The sequence below is a fragment of the Aegilops tauschii genome, chromosome 4, assembly GCF_002575655.3.
Source record: "Aegilops tauschii subsp. strangulata cultivar AL8/78 chromosome 4, Aet v6.0, whole genome shotgun sequence".
Taxonomy (NCBI): Eukaryota; Viridiplantae; Streptophyta; class Magnoliopsida; order Poales; family Poaceae; genus Aegilops; species Aegilops tauschii.
In genome coordinates, this window is record NC_053038.3 from 2,999,818 (window position 1) to 3,021,698 (window position 21,881).

At 46.0% G+C, this 21,881-nt stretch overlaps 1 protein-coding gene across 2 annotated transcripts; it reads right to left on the bottom strand.

The window, feature by feature from the left end:
* Positions 1 to 6,227: 6,227 nt before the first annotated feature.
* Positions 6,228 to 10,264, bottom strand: LOC109774317 (formate dehydrogenase, mitochondrial-like). Of its 2 annotated transcripts, none has more exons than XM_020333040.4 (6): positions 10,123 to 10,264; positions 9,711 to 9,882; positions 8,054 to 8,594; positions 7,778 to 7,902; positions 7,242 to 7,354; positions 6,228 to 6,494 (listed from the first exon to the last, which is right to left on the bottom strand). In XM_020333040.4, the coding sequence occupies exons 1-6, from the start codon at positions 10,132 to 10,134 to the stop codon at positions 6,381 to 6,383; spliced, it is 1,077 nt and encodes a 358-aa protein (XP_020188629.1). In that variant the 5' UTR covers positions 10,135 to 10,264; the 3' UTR covers positions 6,228 to 6,380. The 2 variants fall into 2 exon arrangements, with proteins under 2 accessions (XP_020188629.1, XP_040242325.1); XM_040386391.2 differs by having other exon boundaries at positions 10,012 to 10,170.
* Positions 10,265 to 21,881: the final 11,617 nt, after the last annotated feature.

Genomic DNA, 21,881 nt, shown 5'->3' on the forward strand with positions numbered 1-21,881 from the left:
CTTAAATGCCTGACATTGGAAAACAATTGATGTTATTATCCATCTCCATGTGTTGCTGCTTTCTTTCTAGTTGCCACTGGAGTCATTTTGCTTTCATTTTAGAAAAGGCTTGTTGGCCCTTGTTTACAAATTTGTCATACCAGCTACATTGTTTTCTTACACTAAACCGTGTATAGATAAATCCGTATCTAGACAAATCTAAGACAAGCTTTTCGGGAGGGCGGTAATATGTGCCAGTGTAATATTGTTGTGGAATATGCTGCTATGGGTAGTAGGGATCATTCTGTCACTTGGCTGATCATAGTTTGTTTTAACATGATTACTAGCTTCCACTAATGATTTGTATGATCTGTTTGTGTATGATCTGTTTTCTATATGTAACTGGACAGTTGATGGGTTAGTGCTCCCTTCTTGTTTTTACTGGTTGGCTAAACTTATTTGTTTGTTTGATTTGAAACAGCGAGCGCTCGACTCTATGGACGACGACTAGGACCCCATGCCCAAGCTGGCGAGGAGGACATCATCTAGTCCGACCTGGACTACGACCACAAAGACACCCTGCACAAGGTCGATCCCTAACTTACCACCAAGACCCTTTTTTACTGCTATTTTGATGTGGTTCAAAATTCTCCTTCTCTGGTCGTTCAGTCTGCGCCCGATAATTCTTCTGAATAGGATGGTTGGGTGATATCTCTCTAATTCCTGGTGAGATTCTGTATGAGGCTAGTTGAATTTGGGTTCTGATTCAAACCATATTTGGTCCCGCATGATGCATGTGTGGTTTATGGTCACGTAATAGCACAATTTTTGTTTTGCTACTGAATGGTACTTCAGTTTGCACCTTATCTAGCTCACTGTTACTATCACCTAAACATGCTATTGGCTGGACATTGTTTGGCTAGCGCTCGTGTTGTTAGTGGAATAAACTGGATGCAGAAAATGTCAACTTTCTACGGCAAAAGCTTGATCAGATAAAAACTGTAGTTTTTGATTTTTTAGATTAAAACTCGACCATAATCATTTGGATGCAGCTTTCACTTAGATTAAAACTGGACCATAATCATTTTTGCATTTGACATTATAATTCATGGGAACCCGCTACTTTCTCTTTGATGTACACAAATCATGTGACTCATGAATAGCAATCAACCATATTAGTACCTATCCTTTTGAGAGATTGGTGTATTTATGTTGTTTTTACTGGACATTTGTTATTATTCTTGTTTTATAAAGTTCATTTGTGAAAGTTGGGCTATTTTTCTGTTAAGACATGCAAGTATTATGCTTGTTGAGCATGTCGGTTACTTCTCCCTCCGTCCCAAAAAAATGTTGCGAGTAGAACATGCTTGGCCTCATCGGTAGCTCCACCGTACAGCCCGGCCTCGTCATTGCCCCCCTTCTTGTACATCTCTCATCGCCCATGCTCCTTGGCGACGATCTCCGTATGCCCAGCGTAGCTCGACAATATTTAGAGAGGGCTATCTTTTAGATGAACTGTATTCTCAGTTAACTTGTAAATATATGAACGTGATAGGGCTGAGCCACCATTCTATGTCATGTCCTATTTACTGCTTGAACCGTTAAGTTGTGTGTAGAGCTGCTGCATGATACATTGTTGTGCTCCTATACTTTCTCTGTATGCAGCCACTTGACCTTGTGTTAGCAAAAACTGTTTGCTGCAGTAATCGATGACCAACCCTGCCAAGTTATCCAAATAAGCAATTCATGGATGGAGTCCAGCAGCTAATCCATCCATCCATCTCTAAGAAGAAGAAGCAGAAGAATCAAAGAAGATGGCGATCCTCATGGGTTCGTCGTCGGAGAAGAAGGGCCTCTTCTCTTCATCAACGCCAAGAGCAACCACTGACCCAGAACTCAAGCACAGGTACCCCCTGATTCATCCCCACCAAATCTTAATCTATCATATTGTTAACCTGGGACTGGGAGCGGGAGGTGCATACATATATCATTCGTAATTAGGATGACCATACATCTGTTGATACGATCCATGCTCTGTCTTGTCATGTCTATTAGTATGATGCTCACTGGCAATGAGATATGCGGGTAGCATCAGAAGCAAATTTGTCCCCCTCTGGTTTGGTGACAGCATATTTAGTCTTGGTCTCTTGTTCAGTTGGTGTGAGCTATGTAGAATCTAATGATGATGATTTTTAGCTTGTTTACTCAAAAAGTGGAGTGTAGTTAATGGAATCTCGAAAGTTGTGTTTGTGTCTTTGAGCAATACTGTATGTTGTTTAGTCAAGGATCATGCACGTGTTGACTTGTAGTATGGCTTAAGTACAAGTTCTACTTGTTTATGTTTTATAATTTTTCGTGCCACAGCCAATTACTCGTTCATAGACAAGATGTGTTGTTGCCGAGTGAATTGCAGAAAACATCGACATTAAAGGCTAGGGTTACAGAAACCACACTTCTACAGTTTTGTGCCAAAAAACACTAATTCCGAGGTTAATTTTTTGCAAATAACACTAGTTGGCGGCTTTGGCCCATTTAGTGACGATTATGACAGGTGGGACCCGTAAAAGCTAACGTGGCATAGCGGTTGACATTTGACAATGTTAGGCAGGGGATTTATACAGATTTACAAAACAGTCCCTGTAATTTCACAAAGACACACTCATTCGAAAATGAAAAAAGCAATCAGCCCCCACCCCGTCGCCTGCCTCCTCGTCTGTCCTCCACGGAGGTGGCAGCGTGCTCGTGGCCAGCGCCGGCGGTCGGTGCTGCTCGGCCAGCGCCGGAGAGGTGCGGGGGAGCTGCTGGCGGCCGACACAGGGAGGTACGGGGAGTTGTTGGTCAGCCGGCGCAGGCCCCTACTTCTTCTCGGCCGGTGCAGGGATGATACAATAGAGCTGCTGGTCGGCCGGCGCACGGAGCTGCTACTGCTTGGACGTCGCAGGGAGATGCCTCTGCTTGGCCGCCGCATGAGGAGGCGCCGTGGAGCTGCTGCTCGTGGCTCGGCGGCCTCGGCCCGAACGCCGGTGCGCTCGAGCTCCACCGGCTCGGACGTCAGTCAACGGCGACGGCGCAGCTTGTGAGGCCGGGAGGAAAAAAGGATCTGCAGCGGTGTGGCTGGAGTCCCCACCCTCGACGTCGTGCTTGACTGCCATGATGCGGTCGAATTCTGCGAGCTGGCTGAGAGGGAAGGGCGCGACGGCAAAGGTTCACAACCATGGCGACGGGCGATGGCGGCTCGTTTTCCCGGCCAGATTCTGGCGGATACGTAGGGGTGGCGGCGTGCACAGGCCTGCCGCCGGCGGCGGCGTTCACGGGCGGCCGTCGAGGGGACTGTGACGGTCAACGGGCGGTAGCGGCTTGTTTTCCTGGCTGAACTCCCCATGTTTTTCTTTTCTTGAGCATATGGGAGTCGCTATTTGTTTCTTAAGAAAGGAGTTTTTTGCAAAAAGAAAAGTCTAACGACGTCTAGTCCGAACCGTTATGCCACGTCAGCTTTTGCGGGCTCCATCTATCATAATCAGGGTTAAAACGAGCAAACTGAGTGACTAGTGTTTTCTGAAAAAAAATAGCCTCAGAATTAGTGGTTTTTGGCATAAAACTGTAAAAGTGTGGTTTCTGCAACCCTAGCCTTTAATGTCGATGTTTTTTGCAATTCACTCGTTGTTGCCCTTTGTTGGTTTGTGGCGATGATACATTGAGTATATTCATCTATTCACTTGATAAGCTGGAAATTTCAACTGTTCAAACTACATGGATACTATGCCTGACTTATTCATGATCTTGTTGTGCAGCAGATGGCTGCGGTTTCAGCATGGTGTGACTGATGTTGCTGTAGCAGCCCATGGTCCTGTTGCTATGTACGTCCATGAAGTTGTTTGGGCGTGTACGTACGGCTGCTCCGTTCCGTGTACAAAATCGTAAAAGCGAGAGATGTTGATGCATGCATCCTACCAGTAGATGCTCAACTTGTTTTTGACATATTTAGACTTGTTTTTGCTGCCCAGTGGATGTCCTACTAGTTGGGAGAAAATGAAAGATGTACGCTTTAGGGCCTGGGAGGATGCCTTTCCATTTGCTGTAGATACTTGATGTTTTTGGACAAGTTGCCTTGTGGAAGCTCAGCCGATGAAGGGATGTATGGATGCGGGGCAACATGACAATCTGTTTGTGAAAGCCCAGAGGATGCATGGATGGATGTTGGGAGGGTTTCAAACTGACAATCTGTTTGCAGCAGTGGATCCTTTTGTCTGTAAACATAGTTAGTTCCGTAGTTGCTGTAAGCATGGCTTGTAATGTGGTTAGCTGAGCCCTTTATTTTTTGTGTACTGTTAGTTGGGAACCTTTGGTCTTTTCATAGACCGGGCATCAATGAATGAAAAGATGGCATATATGTAAAGAAAGAAAGAAAGAAAGGAAAGTAGTTCAGTTTTGAACCAAAGGAGCATCTTACTTTGAAGCTACCTTTCGAAGGATGCTTGATTCGTGTCAGGCTGTTAAGTTATGAAAAATCTCTTGTAACGGAACGGGTTTTTCTAGTCAGATATGTATCAAACTTTGCTTTGTTTTATTTAGTTAGCTGATATGCATGCATGCCACCATCTATCAAAGAAAGAAAGAAACTTGATCCTGATCCAGTCGAACAAGCGAAAAGTCAGTTGGAATGAATTTATTCTAGTCAAATCAAAGTTTGCTGTCCTCCATGGATACCATATATACTTGAAAGAAAGAAGGGAGGAAACAAACATATTCATCTACCCATCAGGTTTCTTTCTTTTGTCCTGTACCAGCACAAGTAATAAGTAGCATGATACGGAGTACAGTACAATACAAGCACCATGAGGTCAAAAATCTGTAGCTTTTAATCTAGTCATGAAACTATACTAGTACTAGGTCAATCTAGCTAGCATGAAGATACGTAGCAACACAAGCAACCTGATGATACTAGAATACAAGCATCAGGAGATCAAGTCCTGATACGTTTTTTTTTACCATCCCCTTTGGAAGGGTGAACGTTGGGCCTGCCACTCCCAATCTCCAACGGACTTGAGTCAATCCAGCCAGCCAGAGTTATTTTTGCTTTTTCCAGTCTAACAAGAATTAAGGGGTGCGTATCTCGTCCATCCATAATTGTCTCTCGTCTTGGAACAACCAACTAGTAGGCTTCCTCCTTAATTCTCTTGTGTGTTTCGATGAGCCAATTGGCGTGCAAAATTGACGCCTCCTCTTCTTCTGTGATTAATAGCGGTGGTTGCATGTGCATGCTCCTAGGGATGCAGCGAGGAAGGGAGGGGTCTTGCTTGCACCACCTCAGCGATCCGCGGCACGTCCTGGCCTTCTGTTTGTCCAATGGACCACGCCATCTCTTCTTCTCTCCACCATGTCATCATCTCTATATATATACAAGAAGTAGTCATCCGTCCGCGTGCGGGGTTCGGAACGGCACGTTGGGCCGACTATTATGTCCGCGGTTCAGAATATGGTTGTAGGCCATAGTTGGTGGTTATTTGGATGGCTCAATTGCCATTGAAAATTATAAAATCTTTGCCTAGCAGTTGGTTAGGGCATGTACAATGGTGCTATCTTAGGAGTGCCACGTAGGATAAATGATGAGGTGGAGGAGAGAGAACCCATAAGAGATGATTTCTTAAAACAATATGTCTCACCATGTTTTTCGGAATAGCTAATTATTGAAGATAAGGCTAAGAGATGGCCCATTGTAGACATTTTATTTTGTCATCTCTAAATTACATGCAAGACTTAAGATAAGACTATCATATCAACCATTGTACATGCCCTTAGGGGCCGCGTTCCCTCTGGTATCAAGGTTCACAAGCGCAACTGTCTTGGTCATGTCCAATGCCCCCTTTCTTCAGTCGACATGGATAACTCACATATGTTCTTATCCTGCCTGTCGACATAATTCATCTTGAGTTGCGATAATGGCACACGACAAAGTGTCCTATTGCGTGTGCGATATGTCCTCGTAACGCAGACGATTCCTATTTTGAAATTGTGGGCGTCAATTGGCAAACACTTTGCAAAACGAAGAGTTCGCAATGACTTAAAGCATCGTACACGTTCGGCAATAACAAGTTTACTCGTGTGTGATGAGTTCAAAGTTACATAGACGGGTAACGAAGGACACTCGTGTGCCATAGTTCTTTACAGCGCATACGATTGTTTGTTGTGAATTGTGTGCTCTACAAGGCACACAATTGGAAACTAGCAGTACGCATAGCACAATCAGATACTCCAATTCCAAAGGTTTTTTATTCATTGCCATGGTTGCAATCTAGACATCCATTATTTCCGGTCTCACAAAACACTCATATAACAACATAATGGTTTCTTCTCTCGCACCTCGCTTCAGATATGTTACCATGCAACGCCGAGGGGGGTTACTACTTGTACTGGCTGGCGAGCTCGCCTTCCTTGACGATGTAGTTCTCTACGGGGAAGTCCTCGCCCTTGAAGTACCTATCCAACATGTCCTTCACACCAGACGCGTACCTCAGCTGCAACAGTTGCCATCCACATCAGAAACACGACCAGCCAGTCAGCAGTAAAGTGCGGCAATGGATAAACATGCGTAAATTGATCTAGGCCATATAGACCGCCTTTAGGGATTTGCCTGCGAGATATGGCATTAGTTTCTCCTAATTTACTTTTCTTTTTTGGCCCATTATCTGTAATTAATCTCACGGTCACTTGATCAACTCCTTGTTTTCTGCTTGCGTTCTACTAAATCAATGAAGCCGGCAACAGTCGGATCTTTCAAAGCAAAAACTGATCTAGTTGCATATGTGTGATGGTTAAGGTTGCTCTACTGTCTTAGTTGTATGTACATTGCTCTTGATATAGGTTATTCCTTGATTCCCCACTTGTCAAGGAAAACATAAGTTACCATAGCATTGATCCACAGTGACCAGAATTTGTCCATAGTTTTCTTAAAGCATACGGTTGGGGTATTAGAACACCAAGTGCTATAAATGATGATACACCCTAAGGCCTATGCTGAGATAAAAACAACAGAAGCTAACATGTGCATCAATTGTCTTAGTTGTATGCACATTGCTCTTGATATAGATTATTCTTTGATTCCCCATTTGTCAAGTAAAGCATAAGTTACCATAGCATTGATGCACGGTGATCAGAATTGTCCATGGTTTTTTAAGGCATACGGTTGGGTACCAGAACACCAAGTGATGTTAATGATGATTCACCCAGAGGCCTATGCTAAGATATAAACATCAGGAGCTGACCTGTGCATCAATTGTAGTCCCAGAGGTGTGAGGGGTCATTGCGTGATTAGGCATGTAGCGCCATGGGTGATCCTTGGGTGCGGGTTGGGGGAACCAGACATCACCTCCATATCCTGAAAATCAAGAATAAGGTACTTTGAGAAAAAAAACAAATAATCCTCAAGATAGAAATATAAGGTACTGCATCAATTCTCCTAATATTTGACACAATTCAATAGTACACAATAATAAAAACAATTAAATAAGCAAGTGTCATGGCAAGAAACATAATTGGACAGAATTTACAGAGGCATAGATCACGCTTTGTCTTTGTCAACTCTAAGAAACAGTTAACTACGAATTGGCATAGTTAATTACTTATGTTACTGCATTATGTTATATTAGTTTTCAAATTTTACCATATTACCCAAGATAAATACAAAGTTTGACAGACTGAAATAAAATCATGTGCTTCATAGACCTCAACAGAACAGTTAGAAACACATCCTACAGCATATTGGTGCTTAAGATAGACTAATTAAGTGAAAGAATGGTACCGGCAATATAACCGTTGGAGCAAGCATCAGCAACTGCCTGGGTATCCATGATTGCTCCCCGAGCGTTATTCACAATGATTACACCTTTCTTCATCTTCGCAATCTTTTCTTTATTGAACATGCCTCTGAAGAAAGGACCAAACAAAATTTAGAGACCTTTATATTACTCCCTCGGTTCCATAATTATTGTTGTGGTTTTAGCTAAAACGACAACAATATTTATGGTACGGAGGGAGTAGAAGATAATGTAAATGAACGAGTGTGATGAATGGAAACCTAGTTTTCTCAGTAAGAGGTGTGTTGATCACAATGACATCACACTTTGGAAGCATCACATCCAGGTCCTCCTCAAATTTTGCCCCAATTTCTTTCTCAAGCTCTGGGTTGATCCGAATTCTGTCATGGTAGAGCATGTTGCAGTTGAAGGGCTTAAGGCGCTGAAGTAAGAGCCTGCCAATACGACCAGCCCCGACAGTTCCGACGGTTTTTCCCTCAAGATCATAAGCTCTGTGGGCAATGCCTGCAACATTCCATTCACCTTTGACAACCTGTTGATAGCCAGGCAGGAAGTTCCTGAGCAGAATCAAGATGCGCATCAGCTGATCTTCTGCCACAGAGACGGTGTTACTTCCGGTGACCTCTGCCACAGTCAAACCAGCAGCAGCAGCAGCTAGCAAATCAATATGGTCTGAGCCAATCCCAGCTGTGAGAACCAACTCGAGGTTCTTTGCCTTCTTGATCCGCTCTGCAGTAACATAGGCTGGGTGGAACGGGGTGGTTATCAGAACATGCATGTCTTCAATGTGCTTCTCCAGCTCTGGGGACAAGAACATCAGTTATTTATTCAGGCATCAAGAGTCAGATAACAATAATCAGAGATATAAGACCATCTAAGAAGATAAGTATCATATTGATTTCATCTTACTAACACAGGGTTCAGAACACTCACGACTGTTTATTAAAAAAAATAAAAAATAAAACACGCTGCTGCTGAGGCAAATAAGGAGCAAATCTAACCATTTCACATGGAACAGATGAAAACTACTTTTTGCCATCATCAACGAAAAAAAAGCTGAGCAGTGGGACATACCATAACATTATAGACTACGTTTAGCATTTTGGGATTTGTATCTGATATATAGTGCAATGAATTACTCGCTCCGATGCAAAATAAGTGTTGTGGTTTTAGTTTAAATTTAAGCTAAAATCACGACACTTATTTAGGACCGGAGGGATTAATAAATTGTTCAAACAGAGAAGCACATGAGTTGCTTTACATAATTGTTAACGAGAGGCGATTTCCTATGCATGGTGGTAAGTACGCACACATGGTGGCAGCTACACACCCTTTGGCATAAGTGCCTTTTTTAATATATATGAGGTGTCGGTTTTTTATGGGATTAGCACATGTGCACTTTTGTTGTATATAAATGACTTTTTATCACATCTTTTTGTCTTTTTATTACCTTTTCTACGCTAGTGTCTTTTCGTTGTGTAGAAAGAGCCTTTTCTCACTTCTGTTAGTGTTTTTGCTTGCCTTTTTGGCATAATTGCATGTTTGCTTGCCTGGCTGATCCAAAGTCATGATATTTTCGTTATAGTTATTTTTTCATAGTCCAAAACAATTTAGCAAAATAATTAGAGATAAAAATTGGGGTTGTACGTAGCTACCATCATGGGTAGCAAATTATTTCCATTGTAATACCACCTCTGTTCTTCAGTGTTTGTAGTCGTCGCTAAATGGTCTACGGATCTGAATGTAATTTTTATTATTTCTAGTGTTCGTTGTACTACCATGATTGAAGATGAATAGATTGAAATTTTTTTCGTAAAAAAAGCCACCTTTGTTCCTACAATTAGGAAGAGAGGGTGTAATACATTACAGGAAATAAGAAAAAACATGAGAGGAATTGGGACGATCTTGGATACTGACCGCTGTTCAGTCCCTCCTTGTCGTCTGTGACAATGTAGTGATGTCCATTGGATTCCAGCCAGTCGCGTATGCCGAGGGCGCCCTCGACACAGCCAACGAAGTCGGGGTTCTTGTCGGCGTACTCGCCGGCCTGGTAGAACACGCCGACGATCTTCTTGCCGCCTGCAGACATCTGCAAAACGGAAGACAGAAATAGAAACTCCACACTTTCAGTTCCATCAGCCAACTATATATATCTATATCTTCTACAGCCCTACTCTTGTCCAGGTTTCGGTCAAGATTAACATGAAATCAAACGTACATGTAGAGAAATATAGTAGAATCGGACGAGAAATCCGCAACCAGAATGGAAGCAAACCGAGCCAGCGAAAAAGCTTGAGAGAAAAAGGGAGGAGCAGCGGCATCCACGTACATGCGCGGCCATGGAGATATCTCGGCGGAGAAGTAAGCAATGTCGAGGGAAAGAGTGAGCGCGACGAGAGTGGAGAGGCGGACGGGACGGGTAGATAAAGGAAGCCTCGACGCCGTCACGCGGGGCAGGTGGACGGAAACGTGAGTGCGTCCATGACCTGTGGGCGCTCCCCGTGTGGGTGCTTGGATGCTGCTCCACCTGTCTGTGTGTCGGGTGTAGCGTGGTTTGTTTCGGCTTTTGTTCGTCCTGATCTGATGATTGATTGATTGATGATAGGAAAACAAGGATCAACGAACCAAACCACTGCTTGTGTTACGAAGGCACGGTTCTTGCCGCCTCCAGGGACGTGTGTGTGAGTCATGCGTGCATGCATGATCATTGAAGCGGGGGAGTAGTGGTTAATTAGGAGCATGTGCCACCAGCTCCTCTCTCTCAAATACTAGTGCATCTAACAAAACTCCATTGTCAAATGTCCTAGTTTGGTTATGTGACTTGCATTCGTTCGTTTCTGATGTTGTTAGGGCCCTTCAAAATGTTAAACCCAAAGGAAGCGCTAGTATTTGACACATTGAAGATGGGGGAATGCTAGATTTTTTTTTTCTTTTCAAAAAAACTTCTCCATTCGAATTTTGAAACGGATGACCAGGTGGCTTTAGAGCAACTCCAATGGCTCCCGTATCGCTAAAGAAAATACCATTTAGAGGGAGTTGAGGCAAAAACAGAAGGCCCCCAACAGCTCCGCGGCGGCTCCGGGTTGCGGTTGCGGTCGAGATCCGCGAGGGTGTACTGGACATGTGCGTCGTCGGCGCAGCGGTGAGGGCCCCTCTGCCATCGATGGTTCACCTAGGCAAGGCGGTGGTTTCGGGCGGTGGTGCGGCTCCGGTCGTGCGGTTTTCTGGTGGCACACGTCACCCATGGGTGTGCTGGATGACGAAGGAGGTCGATCTTGTGGTCCAGCCAAGGATGGGTGCAAATTTACCAGCGAAAGCTTTGTTTGGCCTTGGCCAGAACCGTTAACGGCGGCGCCCGCGGGCGTTGTTACCTCGTTATGGGCATTGTGGATTAGTTCACGTTCCTTGTGTGCCGTGGGGGAAACCCGAGATTGGGGCTTTCCGGATCGGATGAGGGCGAGGTTCCCGCATCGTCACCCCAATGAGGCATCATCTTTGGGATTGTACACCGGCTGGAAGGACAAGTGTTTGGCTTGGTGGCTGGGCGTAGGTCTCCGTTTGCTTGTCGTGCAGTGACCAAGGCGTAGCAGTGTGCCATTTACAGTGTTAACGATGGCGAGTCTTGGCGGCAAGGTGCAGCATGGTCTTGGAGGCAGACGTTGTGTGGCGTCATGGTGACGTTGACGGCAGAAGGGTTTGGCAAGATCAATGCATTGATTATTCCTGAAGATGATATTGTGGAAGAAGGCGGTGACAGATTCTATAGCGTGTGCATGCGGCGCACACCGAGGGCCTGTTAGACAGGTTGGTGCTCCCGGCTAGCCGGCGGGCAGCTTGGTGAGGCCACCGGATTTCTTGGTGTCCGTGACGCACGGTCAGGGCACATCATCAACTTGCAAGTAGGACGACAATTTTCGTCAGGAAGGTGACTTTGGGTTAATCTATGTATTTATTTTATAAAACCTTATAGAATAATATAATAAAGATGGTTGTATGCATCGCTCCGGTAAACCTGATTCTTACGGGATCACATATAATCACCTCCACCCACCCCTCCTCACGCGTTTACGGGAAGACAGCCTCCCGTCAAAATTGACAGGCTGAACATCAACTCGTAATGAGCAGCAAGCTCTAGAGGAAGGGACGACTACTGAATCTTCAGAGACTGATAAACAGTTGTGGACACGGCTATGGAAGCTCAAAGTTCTGCCAAAGGTTCGGGTTTTTTGGTGGTGAGTACTCTGGGGAATCCTACCGGTGGAATCTACACTAAATAAAGCACCGCCACATTGCGACTGTGGTTCGATGCAAGGTCTGCAAAGGTGCAGCCAAGGATATGGTTTATGTACTTATCAAGTGCTCTCATGCCCGGAGCTTCTGGACTGAAGCTAGATCGTGGCTAAACATTAAGTTACCAGAACTTCACCCCCACACCTGGTGCAAGGATATTTTGTGTGACTCTCGATTCGCCGAGGAAGACCGGGCCAAGATCATAACTGTCATATGGGCTATATGGACATTTCGCAATAACATAACACATGAAAAGATTAGTCTGAAACCTGACGAATCCTTAAAGCGCATTAGGGAAACTCTAATGCTATTGGAGCTACCGATGGAACATACCAGGATTCTACCTGGCTATGGGTGGAGGCCGCCTGATCCAGACTGCATCAAAATCAACACGGATGCCAGCGTGTCTCTGAGTGAAAACAGAAGTGGAGCTGGTGGTGTTGCACGGACCCCCTCCGACTTCATTGCTGCCTGGAGCAAGCCGCATGCGAATGTCACGGATCCGCTTATCGCAGAAGCATTGGCTCTGCGAGATGGAGTTATCTTCGGCAAGCTTCGGGGTTATTCCTGAGTGATTCTTGAGGTCGACTGCTTGGAGCTGGTACAGCTCTGGAACTCGCAACAGTTTTCGCACTCTGTTATAGCACCTATTCTTCTCGAAATTGGAGGGCTAGCCTCATCGTTTGTTTATATTCATCATGTAATGAGACAATCCAACACCTCAGCTCACCTGTGTGCGAAACATGCAAGCACTTTAGGCCTGTCTGACTGCCGGATGAACTCTCCTCCTGGCTTCCTCGTGACTAGCCTACTGGCTGATCGCGCTGGAGCTGATAGTGATTGAATAAAGCTCGATGATTCCCGTAACAAAAAAAAAAAATATACTCTACTTTGACGTTTCACGGTGGCTGGCACAATGGAGAATGGATGCATGCACGTACATGACACATTCACGACACGTGCGAGATTCCCACTGGCTGTTAACTGAGTTTTCGATTTACCAAGGGCCATGCAAATATATGTACACACACATACCTACGAACTGTCTGTCATTAAATTTTATACTACGAGCATTTCCAATGCAAGATGTATATATGTAAAAGTAGGTGCCATATAATTTACATCACTAAAAGGTGTTTTTTACATCAGCAAAAAAGTATCAACTCCAACATATGATGTATATTTGGTGATGTAAAACTAGTGCTCCAATAGATGATGTATTTGAACATGTAAAACGAGTTCTTTGGCGGCATGGCAGCGGCGCGGTCGAGCTTCAAAGTGAGTCGAGGAGCGGGACGGGGTGGCGGCGGAGCTCAAAATGCGGCGGGGAGGGCCGACGGAGCTCGAATCAGGCGGCGCCGAGCTTCAATTGAGTCAGGGCGGGGCGACATCGTTCGAATCTAGCGACGGCGTGGCTGTGCCAGGGCGGCGAAAAAGCGGGGTGTATGCCGCGGAACCTCGTCCTCCGCTAGTGCTGGATGTGGATCATGATGGCAGAAGGATGTGGAGCCCGCCAAGCTCCATCCCCCGCAGCCAACTCAAGCAGGCGCACTTCGAGGATCCCCGGCAGCGCAGCCATGGGAGGACGAGCACAGGAGCGATGGCAATGGCCGCGGGGTAGGAGGTGGCAGCAATGGAGGCCCGGTGGCGAGGGCGAGGCACCAGAGCTGGCCAGGGTGACGGGGAGGCGCCGGATCTGGCCGGAATCGGCCGGCAACGGCAGCAACAGAAAAAGGATCAGTAGTTGGGAATTTTCATGATGACGGTTGGATTGGCGCACGGCTAGCCGTTTAGCATCTGGGTTTACATCTCGAGTGGTTGGAGATGCAAATGTGTATCTCCAAGTGTTGTATTTTACAACACTTGGAGCAGGTAATTTAAATTTTTTTACATCTACATTATCTCTTAGGGCAACGTTTCTAGGCCTTGATGATGTAAAATGTAGTTATTTATATATCTACATCATGTATTGGAGATGTTCTAACGGGGGAGGCACGGCGATCTAAGAAGAGGAAAGGTGGTGAGTTTGCGTGCGGGCGCCAGTCCTCGATGTGTGTGAGAGCCAGTACAACAGACGAGCGGCCCAGCTGTGGAACGACGGGACCGTAACTGCTTCATTGAAAATGGCCATGTGTACCACTGGTACATGACAATCGGTGTGGACAATGTGCCCCCACGGACTCAAACGGAAATACGCCCTGTATGTGTCAGGAGTCGACTGCGACATTCTTCTTCTTCTACTTTTTTGCGGGGAGACACATTCCCTCTCTTCGGGTGCCTACCGAGGGAGATATGCTACAAGGACGCAAAAAAAGAAAAATCATAGAGGGGAACATGCTGAATTGACATGGTATACCTTTTGTGCTTAAAATATGTATTTACCGTTTGATTTTAGAAGAGGTTCTGTACGACATCTGCGCTCGAGTTACTTTCTTTCTGAAAAAAGCAAGGCACGGTCATTCGTAGCAGCAACGCACGGTCATACGTAGCCTATAAATTTATTTGTAAAAAAGTTTCCAACACAGACAGGCACGCGAAAAATCTTCGTAACGCTAAAATAGCCGGTACTCCATTTCTATCCCTTGCGGTCCGTGTGTTGTCTTTGGTGGTGTTTAGAGTGTTGCTGTTGCGAGTGTTTAATCACTGTGACGGGGTATTTATTTTATATTTCTCTTTTTTTTTTGGCTGTGTGCATCATGGATGTTTTTCGACATCTTATAGATGCAGAGGCTGGGTGTAATTGATATCTTCACGATATTAAGATAATTCCTTTTTTTAAAGAAAATACATACATTGTGCTACTGGGTGAACTCAAGATCGATAACTCCCTCCATTCCATTGTCGTTCCCATCCGCTAGTTGTTCCGTCTCTTGACAAACCAATGTGGCTGTGAGCTTGGGCATCTCGCCCAAGCAGCCGCTGCAGTGGTGATTTTTTCATGTAGCACCATCTGATTGTCAAGCATGGATGCCAGGTGGGACAAGAGCCTGCATCAGCAGGGAGCAGGATGCGCTCATGTGATCCTGTCCTGTCCTTCAAAGCAGGCCTACCATATATTTTTTAACATGCAAACATGCCACTTTATCATGAAACATGCATGAAAAAAAGACCCGTTTCAACATGTAAACATATATGAGAATTTTCATTCTATTATGATTTAATAAACATTTTATACAACGATAGTAATCAAACATAATAAACTATATATAATTTTAGTTTTAGCTTTTTATATTATTTCTTCAAATATCCGTGTTTCATCCCCCTCCCCTCCCTGAGGCGCTCCGCGGGCGCCCCCGGGAGGAAACCCAAGCGCCGCCCCCGTCGCCCCCTTTGCCTCAACCCCCTCCCTCGCCGCCGCCTGGGGCGTCGCCGGCCAAAGGCTGTGTGGCGTTGGCGGCGACGGGGCGGCTCTCTCCCGCAAGCAGTTGGGGACTCCGCGGGGCGTTCCCATCTGCCTGGTGGTGCCGGGCGTCGGGCCGGCCCTGCTTCGGCTCCTTCTCCCCCTCCCGGCGTCCCTCGCTGGCGCCGCCTCCTCCCCTCCGTGGTGGTGGGTAGTGGGGGATGGATCTGGGATCCCTGCCCAGATCCGGTGGATGATGGGGTTGGTGTTGGCAATGGTGCCGGCGGCCCAGGCATGGTGGGGGCGAGTCTCGCGGCCTCTGGGCATCGTGGAGATGCCGCCGGCGGCGAGTGCTTAGCCTGGTGGTGGCGGCGGTCGTGCACGGGAGTTGGATTCCTTCGAACAGCTATCTTGGCCACCACTATAATGTTTGAGTCCGGTTTCATGCCCCACTATAATGTTTGGACCAAGCACGGAGAAAGAGGGGTTATGCTGGAAGACAGTGAAGAAGAAGAGGACGACGACAGCTATCTTGGCCATGGGTTCCCTGAATACGATGGTACAACAATGGGGAAGAAGCTAAGCCGGCAATGCGGGAAGAAGCTGAAGAAGAGGCATCCGATAAGCCGCTGATGATCTAGGTCGGGCCATTGCCGATGCAAAGAGAAACTGCGCAAGTGAAAAGGAGAAGAAGAAGTTGCAGCGCATGTTAGAGGATCACAAGAAATTGTTGTACCCGAATTGCGAACCTGACAAGAAAAAGCTGGACACCACACTGGAAACGCTGCAATGGAAGGCAGAGAATGGTGTATCTGACAAGGGATTTGGAAACCTGCTGGTATTGTTAAAGAAGATGCTTCCAAAGGACAATGAATTGCCCGAGAGTACGTACGAAGCAAAGAAGGCTGTCTGCCCTCTAGGATTAGAGGTGCAGAAGATACATGCATGCCCTAATGATGGCATCTCTACCGCGGTGAGTGTGAGGATTTGAACGCGTGCCCGGTATGCGGAGCATTGCGCTATAAGATCAGCCGTGATGACCCTGGTGATGTCGAGGGCAAGCGCCCCAAGAGGAAGATTCCTGCCAAGGTGATGTGGTATGCTCCTATAATACTATGGTTGTAACGTTTGTCCCAAAACAAAGAGCATGCCAAGTTGATGCGATGGCACAGAGAAGACCGTAAGAAAGACATGAAGTTGAGAGTACCCGCTGATGGGTCGCAGTGGAGAAAAATTGAGAGAAAATACTGGGAGGACTTTGCAGGTGACGCAAGGAACGTATGGTTTGGTCTAAGCGCAGATGGCATTAATCCTTTTGGGGAGCAGAGCAGGTACCATAGCACCTGGCCTGTGACTCTATGTATGTATAACCTTCCTCTTTGGTTGTGCATGAAGCGAAAGTTCATTATGATGCCAGTGCTCATCCAAGGCCCTAAGCAACCCGGCAACGACATTGATGTGTACCTAAGGCCATTAGTTGAAGAACTCTTACAGCCGTGGAATGGAAAAGGTGTACGTGCGTGGGATGAGCAAAAACAGGAAGAATTTGACCTACATGCGTTGTTGTTTGTGACCATCAATGATTGGCCTGCTCTCAGTAACCTTTCAGGACAGACAAACAAGGGATACCGTGCATGCACACACTGTTTGGATGATACCGACGGTATATATTTGGATAATTGTAAGAAGAATGTGTACCTGGGACATAGTCGATTTCTTTCGAGCAGGCATCCCGTAAGAAAGAAAGGCAAGCATTTCAAAGGTGAGGCAGATTACCGGACGAAGCCTCGCCACTGTACTGGTGATGATGTACATGATATGGTCAAGGATTTGAAGGTAATATTTGGAAAGGGTCCTAGCGGACAATCTATTACAAATGACGCTGACAGACGCGCACCCATGTGGAAGAAGAAATCTATATTTTGGGACCTACCCTATTGGAAAGACCTAGAGGTCCGCTCTAAAATCGACGTGATGCACGTGACGAAGAATCTTTGCGTGACCCTGCTTGGCTTCTTGGGCGTGTATGGGAAGACAAAAGATACACCGAAGGCATGGTAGGACCAGCAACGTATGCACAAAAAAGGCGGCATACATCAGGGTCATGCCAGCTACGCTCTTACCAAAGAAGAGAAGGAAATCTTCTTTGAATGCCTGCTCAGTATGAAGGTCCCGTCTAGCTTCTCGTCGAATATAAAGGGAAGAATAAATATGGCAGAGAAAAACTTCCAGAACCTATAGTCTCATGCCTGCCACGTGATTATGACGCAACTGCTCCCGGTTGCATTGAGGGGGCTTCTACCGGAAAACGTTCGGTTATCCATTGTGAAGCTATGTGCATTCCTCAATTCAATCTCTCAGAAGGTAATCGATCCAGAAATCATACCAAGGTTAGAGAATGATTTGGTGCAATGTCTTGTCAGTTTCGAGTTGGTGTTCCCACCATCCTTCTTCAACATCATGACGCACGTCCTAGTTCACCTATGCGAAGAGATTAACGTTCTGGGTCCTGTATTTCTACACAATATGTTCCCCTTTGAGAGGATCATGGGAGTCTTAAAGAAATATGTTCATAATCGTGCTAAGCCATGAAAATGAGGAGGTCACTGAGTTTTGTATTGACTTTATTCCTGACCTTAAGCCGATTGATGTTCCTGAATCGCGGCATAAGGGCAGACTGGGTGGAAATGGCACGCTAGGACCGAAACAATTAATATGTATGGACGGGCATTCTCTCACTCAAGCACACTACACAGTTCTACAAAATTCCGCCTTGGTGGCTTCGTATATGGAGGAACACAAGAATATTCTACACTCCAAACACCCGGAGCAGTCTGACGACTGGATTACACGTGACCAAACGGGGACTTTCGCCGGTTGGTTGCAGACACGTGCCATGCATGACGACACTGTTGAAGATGACCTGTACTTGCTATCCCAGTTACCATCAACACTTGATGCTCATTCTTGATTTCTACCTTTCGCCAATTTTAGCGTCGCGAAGAGCTCGGAAATCTTTTTTGTTATCCCTTGCACATTATAGTTCATCATGAAGTTCTAGTAGTTTGGTGATAGTGACTAGAGAACTCTGTCAATCACTATCTTATCTGGAAGATTAACTCCCACTTGATTCAAGCGATTGTAGTGCCCAGACATTCTGAGCACATGCTCACTAGCTGAGCTATTCTCCTCCATCTTGTAGGCAAAGTACTTGTAAGAGGCCTCATACCTCTCGACAAGGGCATCATATGCTCCGTGGAGTTCAAAACATTTTTGAAGTCCTGGTTCTAAGCCGTAAAGCATGGCGCACTAAACTATTAAGTAGTCATCATATCGAGCTTGCCAAACGTTCATAATGTCTGCATCTGCTCCTGCAATAGGTTTGTCACCCAGCGGTGCATCAAGAATATAATTCTTGTGCAGCAATGAGGATAATCCTCAGATCACGGACCCAGTCCGCATCATTGCTACTATTATCTTTCAACTTAGTTTTCTCTAGGAACATATCAAAAATAGGGGAGCTACAATGCGAGCTATTGATCTACAACATAATTTGGAAATACTATCAGGACTAAGTTCATGATAAATTAAGTTCAATTAATCATATTACTTAAGAACTCCCACTTAGATAGACATCCCTCGAGTCATCTAAATGATTTTGTGATCCAAATCGACTAAACCATGTCCGATCATCACGTGAGATGGAGTAGTCTTCAATGGTGAACATCTTTATATTGATCATATCTACCATATGATTCACGTTTGACCTTTCGATCTCCATTGTTCCGAGGCCATGTTTGTACATGCTAGGGTCGTCAAGTTTAACCCGAGTATTCTGCATGTGCAAAACTAATTTGCACCCGTTGTATGTGAACGTGGAGCCTATCACACCCGATCATCACGTGGTGTCTCAGCACGACGAGCTGTCGCAACGGTGCATACTCAGGGAGAACACTTATACCTTGATTCTTTTGTGAGGGATCATCTTATAATGCTACCGCCGTACTAACAAAATAAGATGCATAAAAGATAAACATCACATGCAATCAAAATATGTGACATGATATGGCCATCATCATCTTGTGCTTTTGATCTCCATCTCCAAAGCATCGTCATGATCTCCATCGTCACCGCTTTGACACCTTGATCTCCATCGTAGCGTCATGGTCGTCTCGCCAACTGTTGCTTCTACAACTATCGCTAACGCATAGTGATAAAGTAAAGCAATTACATGGCGTTTGCATTTCATACAATAAAGCGACAACCATAAGGCTCCTGCCAGTTGGCGATAACTTTTACAAAACATGATCATCTCATACAATAACGTATATCACATCATGTCTGTTGGGGAATGTAGCAGAAATTCAAAATTTTCTACGCATCACCAAGATCAATCTATGGAGTTTACTAGCAACGAGAGGGAAGGAGTGCATCTACATACCCTTGTAGATCGCGAGCGGAAGCGTTCAAGAGAACGGGGTTGATGGAGTCGTACTCGTCGTGATCCAAATCACCGATGATCCTAGCGCCGAACGGACGGCACCTCCGCGTTCAACACACGTACGGAGCAGCGACGTCTCCTCCTTCTTGATCCAGCAAGGGGGGAGGAGAGGTTGATGGAGATCCAGCAGCACGACCGCGTGGTGGTGGAAGTAGCGGGATTCCAACCGGGCTTCGCCAAGCGCTGCGGGAGGAGGGAGATGTGTTACGGGAGGGAGAGGGAGGCGCCAGGGCTTAGGTATTGCTGCCCTCCCTTCCCCCCACTATATATAGGGCCAAGGGAGAGGGGGGGGGGCAGCCTTGGCCCTTCCTCCAAGGAAGGGTGCGGCCAGGGAGGAGTCCTCCCCCCCCCCCCCCCCAAGGCACCTCGGAGGTGCCTTCCCCCTTTAGGACTCTCCCTTTTCCTTATCTCTTGGCGCATGGGCCTCTTAGGGCTGGTGCCCTTGGCCCATATAGGCCAAGGCGCACCCCCTACAGCCCATTTGCCCCCCCGGGGCTGGTGAACCCCCTTGGTGGACCCCCGGACCCCTTTCGGCACTCCCGGTACAATACCGATAAAGTGCGAAACTTTTCCGGCGACCAAAATAAGACTTCCCATATATAAATCTTTACCTCCGGACCATTCTGGAACACCTCGTGACGTCCGGGATCTCATCCGGGACTCCGAACAACTTTCGGGTTACCGCATACTAATATCTCTATAACCCTAGCGTCACCGAACCTTAAGTGTGTAGACCCTACGGGTTCGGGAGACAGGCAGACATGACCGAGACGACTCTCCGGTCAATAACCAACAGCGGGATCTGGATACCCATGTTGGCTCCCACATGCTCCTCGATGATCTCATCGGATGAACCACGATGTCGAGGATTCAATCAATCCCGTATACAATTCCCTTTGTCTATCGGTATGTTACTTGCCCGAGATTCGATCGTCGGTATCCCGATACCTTGTTCAATCTCGTTACCGGCAAGTCTCTTTACTCGTTCCGTAACTCACATCATCCCGTGATCAACTCCTTGGTCACATTGTGCACATTATGATGATGTCCTACCGAGTGGGCCCAGAGATACCTCTCTGTTTACACGGAGTGACAAATCCCAGTCTCGATTCGTGCCAACCCAACAGACAGTTTCGGAGATACCTATAGTGCACCTTTATAGCCACCCAGTTACGTTGTGACGTTTGGTACACCCAAAGCATTCCTACGGTATCCGGGAGTTGCACAATCTCATGGTCTAAGGAAATGATACTTGACATTAGAAAAGCTCTGAGCAAACGAACTACACGATCTTGTGCTAGGCTTAGGATTGGGTCTTGTCCATCACATCATTCTCCTAATGATGTGATCCCGTTATCAACGACATCCAATGTCCATGGTCAGGAAACCGTAACCATCTATTGATCAACGAGCTAGTCAACTAGAGGCTTACTAGGGACATGGTGTTGTCTATGTATCCACACATGTATCTGAGTTTCCTATCAATACAATTCTAGCATGGATAATAAACAATTATCATGAACAAGTAAATATAATAATAACCTATTTATTATTGCCTCTAGGGCATATTTCCAACAGTCTCCCACTTGCACTAGAGTCAATAATCTAGTTCACATCACCATGTGATTAACACTCACAGGTCACATCACCATGTGACCAACATCCAAAGAGTTTACTAGAGTCATCAATCTAGTTCACATCACTATGTGATTAACACTCAATGAGTTCTGGTTCGATCATGTTATGCTTTATGAGAGAGGTTATTAGTCGACGGGTCTGAACCTTTCAGATCCGTGTGTGCTTTACGAATATCTATGTCATCTTGTGGATGCTACCACGCGCTATTTGGAGCCATTTCAAATAATTGCTCTACTATACGAATCCGGTTTACTACTCAGAGTCATCCGGATTAGTGTCAAAGTTCGCATCGACGTAACCCTTTACGACGAACTCCTTT

Excerpts from the sequence above, each read along its gene's own strand:
- LOC109774317 (XM_040386391.2), bottom strand. The coding sequence starts at position 10,134 with ATGGCCGCGCATGTACGTGGATGCCGCTGCTCCTCCCTTTTTCTCTCA. Across the intron at positions 7,903-8,053 it reads CCTCTTACTGAGAAAACTAG|AGGCATGTTCAATAAAGAAA; the intron begins GTTTCCATTCAT and ends TCCTTTCTTCAG. Across the intron at positions 7,355-7,777 it reads CTCCAACGGTTATATTGCCG|GATATGGAGGTGATGTCTGG; the intron begins GTACCATTCTTT and ends CTTGATTTTCAG.